Source organism: Lutjanus erythropterus, chromosome 10 (genome assembly GCF_056507025.1).
Source record: "Lutjanus erythropterus isolate fLutEry1 chromosome 10, fLutEry1.hap2, whole genome shotgun sequence".
In the NCBI taxonomy this organism is placed as follows: domain Eukaryota; kingdom Metazoa; phylum Chordata; class Actinopteri; order Lutjaniformes; family Lutjanidae; genus Lutjanus; species Lutjanus erythropterus.
Genome location: NC_139326.1, coordinates 502,949 through 509,593, shown reverse-complemented (window position 1 = coordinate 509,593; position 6,645 = coordinate 502,949). Strand labels below are relative to the sequence as shown.

Below are 6,645 nucleotides of genomic sequence, written 5' to 3'. Positions count from 1 at the left end.
ACACACACACACACACAGACACAGACACACACACACACACACACACACACACAGACACACACACACACACAGACACAGACACACACACACACAGACACACACACACACACACACACACACACACAGACACACACACACACACACAGACTGTACTGCACATGTGTGTTATCTCCTCTGTAACCTGTGTGTGTGTGTGTGTGTGTGTGTGTGTGTGTGTGTGTGTGTGCAGTAAGACAGCTCTGTTGGAGGGTCTGGAGGTGGATCAGTACATGTTGGGAATCCTCATCTACGTTCAGAAGTAAGAACTTCGATGTTTTTATGTTTTTGTTGTCTGGTTTCTCGAGCAGCTCAACTTTACTTTAAAACTTTACTTTGAAGAACGATTTGTTAAAAAAAAATAAAAACAGTCAGAAAAGACGAGCATTGTCCCGTCACACATGTAAACGTCTGAAGGAGGTGAAATAAAGTGATTTATCTGTTTTGCTCCTTTTGTGGTTCCAGTTTTCTGACATGTTTATTGTAAATCTGATCTTCGTACCCAAACTGAAGTCACTTCCTTTTTGGAACCGACTCGTCCAACGTGGACGACAACGTCACTTTCACTTTCAGCCATGTTTGTTGTTGTGAGCTTTAATCTTCATTCTTTGTTATTATTGTGTTTCCTGTTTTTATAAATACAAGTTTGATATTCTCATCACATTAGCAGCCTGAGATCTGGTGTGTGAGTTTTAGTGTGTTGGTCAGTTTTAATATTTTTAATAATGCAGCAGATTAGAGGAGTTTACAGCATCAGTTCTCTGAAAATCTCTTTCACATCCAAGAAAAACTGGTGTTGCAGCTGAAATGTCCTCATCTGAATTCATATTGAATTGAATCATGAATCAAATCAAATCACTTTGTGAAATCTGAATCGATACTCGGCCACAGCGGTTTTTAGTTTTGCTGTCTGAACAGTAATGAATCACCTGGAGAGCTCGCTCTGCTCCACCTCATGTAGACGGTGAGACAGGAGGAGGACACACGTCTCTGTATGTATGATGTATGAAGTTTTGCATCACCTGCTCATCACTCGTCCTCAGTGGTACACTTGATATGTGAAGGACAGATGGACAGAGAGGAGTTACGTGTTTTGTTTTGTTGTTTTTCCTCCCGTCAGTTCGGAGTACGAGGAGATCACCATCGACCCGGTGTGCAGCTGGAAGCCGGTCCCCGTGAAGCCCGACATCCACGTGAAGGAGGAGTCCGACGGTCCCGTGTTGAAGCGCTGTCGGACGCTCAGTCCCAGTCACATGGTGCTGCCCAGCGTCATGGAGATGATTGCATCACTAGGCCCCGCCCCTTCCTCCACTGCCGCCTCCTCCTCCTCCCCGATGCCCTACCCCTCCCTGCCTGCAGGGGGCAGCAACAACAGCGGCAACACGCCGGACTACCCTGGACCAGGTACAGAGGGGGAGGAGCTTAAATAGAAGTTTTTGTCTTCTCCTGTCGGAGCTTCAATAATTCAGGCCTTTTTCTTTTTTCTTTTTTTTTTGTATGATTCATTAAAAATGTTGTTCCAGTGAGAACAGAACGGCACCTTGTTCTGAGTGTTCTGACTAACTTTAAATCAAAAAGGATCAGAGTTACAAAAATGATTTGAAACATCATCAGGTGGTTTTTACACAAAGACGCAGAACCTTTTTGGAGCTCAGAGTGGTGATGAACAAAACATTGAGACGTACATGTATGATGTTTCCTGAAGTTTCCTGAAGGGACTGATGATTCTGATCCAATAATCTGTATTATCCTGCGGACTGAGTACTTTTACTTTTGGTACTTTAAATATATTTTGATGCAGATGCCGTTGTAACGTTTCACTGCAGGATGACTTGTTCTTCACGAGACACTCGTACAGACGAAGAAAAATGAAAAGAAAGAAAAGCATCACGTTTGTTCTCTCTGTCTTATTCCAAGATGTTGTTTTCTCGTCAAAATGCTCCAGAAGTTTCTACGTGCTGATTTAAATTCTCCGACACGTTCTCTGACCGGACTTTAGTCTGGTGTCCTGTTGTCTTTTTCAGTTTATTGTCTCAACAGAGCAGGTGATGATCAAGTTTTAACACGTTTGAAACCTCTGCGCTGCATTAATGTGATATGACAGAAGAGCAGAGGATCCCTGCGGCTGCCTGAAAGTCTCTCAGTAAATTGATTTTTGTAGAAATGAAGTGAAACCAATCGCCGCCTGCAGGGCAGGAAATCAATGATCGTCATCAAAGACTGAAGTTTATTTGATTAACATGTTCAGAACACGTGGAATCATCCTTTAAATACACAAACATGATGAGACCTCATGGAAAAAAACCCTCCGCAGCAGCTGAACTGGTAGGTGATCAGTAAATCCCAATGATCAGATGTATTGATCGGTGATTGTGTCTCCTCCTCAGCTCCGTCCTATCCCAGTCAGTCTGCTGGTTTCTCAGACTTCTCTGGTCCTGGGACTCCAGGGGTCGGCGGGGACTTCTCCTCCCCCGGTCCTCCTCCTCTCTCATACCAGTCTGAGCTCTCCAGTGCCCTCCTCACCCCCGACAAACCCCCGCCTCACCCGCTGGCTGGACAGGTAACATCATCATCATCATCTTCGTCATAGTTTACTCGTTTACTCGGGTGTTTACTTCCTCCCCCTCCTCTTCCTCCTCTTATCTCAGATGTCGGTCTCGGGTCGTCTGGACTCCACTTCCCATGGTGCTCCTCTCTCCCAGCAGCAGTCGCAGGGTCTCCACGGCAACTCCCAACTCGGAGGCGGCAACCAGATGATGCAGCGTAGCAACCAGAATCCCCGTCTCCAAGGTGACAGCTCCTTCGGTCTCGGTGGGTCTGCGGAGGTTCCAGAACCATCTCTGGACGTAAGTAGAAACAGATTGAGACCCCGACTGGGAGCAGACCAGTAGAACCAATAGAACCGGTTTCTTTAAAGGAACAGTTCAGGTTTTTACAAGTTTTTTTTTTTTTGAGTAGCGTCCTGCTGTGGACAGGATCAGCTGCAACATGGACTTAAGACACATAAAAATCCAAGTCAGTTTTAAGCGTTCGCTGTGTTTAGAGTCTTTTCACCACTTTACTTTTGTAGAATGATATTTGTCTTATATAACGATGGTTTTCTGACAGAAAGGTAAAGAGGAGAAAAATATAAATCTAAATAAAGTGCTGATTTTATTTAGGTGTCTGAAATCTGATTTGTGACTTCTTGGTAAATCTTTGGTGACTTTTTTCATCTTCATCCAGAGAAAACGAGCATCATGTTGAATCTTCAGGACAGAAAGTCAAACTGACAGAAACTCGTCTCTGTTTGTCTCCTCAGCTGCTTCCTGAGTTAACGAACCCTGACGAGCTGCTGTCGTACCTCGGACCTCCAGACCTGCCGAACAACAACAACGACGACCTGCTGTCCCTGTTCGAGAACAACTGACCACACACAGACACACACAGACACACACACACACAGACACAGACACAGACACACACAGACACACACAGACACACAGAGACACACACAGACACACACAGACACACACCAAGACACACACACACACACAGACACACACACAGACACAGACACAGACACACACACACAGACACACACACACAGACACAGACAGACACAGACAGACACACACACACACAGACACACAGACACACACACACAGACAGACACACACAGACACACACAGACACACACACAGACAGACACACAGACACACACACAGACAGACACAGACAGACACACACACACACAGACACACAGACACACACACACAGACACACACACAGACACACACACACAGACACAGACAGACACAGACAGACACACACACACACAGACACACAGACACACACACACAGACACACACACAGACACACACACAGACACACACACAGACAGACACACAGACACACACACAGACACACACAGACACAGACACACACACAGACACACACAGACACAGACACACACACACACACACACACACAGGCCTCCAGAATGAGACTTTACTGTAAAATATGAACTGTTTCTCTCCTCGCCCACCAACGTGACGGGCGGTCCAACATGGCCGCCGTCTGCACAGGATGGAGCTTTTAAATATGAAACAAAAACTCTTTGATGTGTGACGAACTCGATGGTAACTTTATTTTATTGTTTTTTTATTCTCTGTATTTTGATGCTTCATACTTCATTCCCTTTCAACGACACACACACACACACACACCTCTCACTGCTGCTTTAACTACACACACACTCACACACGGTCGCTGCTGAACGTCGATTGGTTGGTTTCAGGTCAGCTGACCCGTCTGTTTGATGTGATATGTGTACTTAAAGAGCGGTTTGGCCTTTTAAAGCTCGAGGATTTCTGCTCCACACAAGTTAAAATGTGAAGATGAGCTTTAAAGGAGCAGTCCGCCTTGTCTGTGCTGACAGACGTGATGTTTTTATTTTTCATTAACATCTACACTCAGCCATCGTCTCACAGAGGACGTCAAGTTTGACCTTTAAACACAAAACTGTAGAGAATTCACCAGAAAGAGAGAGAGAGAGATTTATTCTTTCATATGTGTCAGATTGTCATAATATTTTATAGTACAGCAACAGTTTGTCTTAAAAGTGACGACAACCAATCAGAATCAGTTCATCCTGATTACTTTCATACTGTCTGAAAATCCTCCTGTAGAACCTGCAAAACAATCTGAAACTCTTCGGAGAATGAAACCATCTTTTCAGTTTGTGAAATGTCAAAACAGTAAAAAAAAAAAATCCAAAGTGACGTCTTCTAAAGTCTCGTTTTGTCCGTTTACTGAGATAGAAAACAGAAAAGCCGAGAGTTTTGACACTGACTTATAGTTTTTCGTGTCTTCACCAGAGACACAAAGATGGACGAAGCAAAGGCCTGAGAAGTTGTTCTGTTTTTTTTTATTAGCTTCATTCCCACCGTTCTGTGGACAGATGGAAGACAAGGTCAAATATTTAATAAGAAAATAATAAACACGACATGAAGACATCGTCCAACAGACAGCAGCAGCTTCTTTTCATGTTCTGACCCACATTTTAGAAACAGAACTCACAGAGGACACATGAACTCCAACTAGAGCTGCTCTCTGATAGTCCGCCGTTTAAATCATCAGGCGGAGCCTCGACAGTCGACTTCCTCTAGTCTTCATCAGTCCTTTTTCTTCCTCTGTCAGTCAGTTTGCATCACAGTTACTGGATAAAACTACAAAACTACAAAATCACACAGGGAGAACATTTACATGAGGAATTAAAAGGAGTCAAATATATTTTTATATGGAGCACTTATTAAAAATATCCTGGTGACCAACGTGTGCACACTTGAATGCTCTATTTTTTATCTTCATCATTGTCCACAGATCAATGCAACATCATGACAGACTGTAAACTTTACAACCTGAGTCTCTAAATCACCACAAACCACAAAACTAACAGTGATGGAAGCAGAGAAGAGTGATAGAAACGGAGCGCAGCTGACGCGCCGTCAGACGCTTCACCAGAGCGCACCGCGGAGCGCAGGACGGCTGACGCGCCGTCAGACGCTTCACCAGAGCGCACCGCGGAGCGCGGGACAGCTGACGCGCCGTCAGACGCTTCACCAGAGCGCACCGCGGAGCGCGGGACGGCTGACGCGCCGTCAGACGCTTCACCAGAGCGCACCGCGGAGCGCAGGACAGCTGAAGACTGTTTTTGTCTCTGACAAACTCGGATTGTTCTTGTTCTAGTATCTGATAACATGGAAAGGAGCATTACATCATCGTCAGCTTCATTCAAACTTTACAGGAACTAAATAAAACTCAACAAAAACGTTCAAATAAATCCTTAATGTCAGTGTAAAGAAGCGCAGATGGTGCAGCACAGATGATGCTGAACAGAAATACAGGTGGATTTTAAATCATGATGGTCGAGGGCTCAGAGGTCGATGACGGACGTATAGATTCAGGTTTGAAGGTTCCATGTAAACACCACATTTCAAATCAGATCCAAACCAGGACAGCGGGGAACCTTCAGCCCTGGCAGAACATTTATTTACACAGAAACGATGCTCTGTTATCACCTGCCTATGAAGTCCCTGAACGCCTCGTCCTGAAGTCATCGATCGCCCTTCACTGTGGCAAGTTGTTTTGTTTTTTAATTCTGAAGTCATTTTCATATCCAGATGTTTTCTTTATTTCCTTGATGGTCCGACCCTCCGGTAACACGACATTAACATCATTTCCCCTTCCTGTTTCGTCAGCTCCTTTAATTCCACCGCTGACGCTGTTAGAATGAGACTTTCAACGTCAAACCCAAACTTTAATGAATGAATAGTTTCTGACGTACGGAGCAGGAAGCACAGCCTTATATGGTATTACTGGGGTGTAATTATGCTAATGTACCTGTCGCACTCAGACACAGGTGGATCATTTACAGAGGTAGTTTTAGAGGAGTGCTTGTTGAATCTGATGTGACGTGTTCGTATGAAGAAACTGATGTTGATGGTTTCAGCTTCTTAAATGTGAGGATTTGCTATTTTTCTTTGTCATTTCTGACAGTAAATGAAGAGTTTTGTGTTTTGGACAAAAGAAGACATTTGAAAACGTCACAGTTGAAGTATGAAACAT

The 6,645-nt window shown here is 44.4% G+C and overlaps 1 protein-coding gene across 2 annotated transcripts in view; it reads left to right on the top strand.

The window, feature by feature from the left end:
- LOC146319705 (zinc finger MIZ domain-containing protein 2-like) overlaps positions 1-3,496 on the top strand; it is a 20,462-nt gene extending 16,966 nt beyond the window's left edge. For both annotated transcript variants that reach the window (XM_084727723.1, XM_084727722.1), the window contains exons 17-21: positions 230-298; positions 1,157-1,440; positions 2,424-2,596; positions 2,685-2,882; positions 3,338-3,496. In XM_084727723.1, coding sequence (XP_084583849.1) covers positions 230-298; positions 1,157-1,440; positions 2,424-2,596; positions 2,685-2,882; positions 3,338-3,445 — 832 coding nt within the window. In that variant the 3' untranslated portion in view covers positions 3,446-3,496. The remainder of the gene's footprint in view (positions 1-229; positions 299-1,156; positions 1,441-2,423; positions 2,597-2,684; positions 2,883-3,337) is intronic.
- Positions 3,497-6,645: the final 3,149 nt, after the last annotated feature.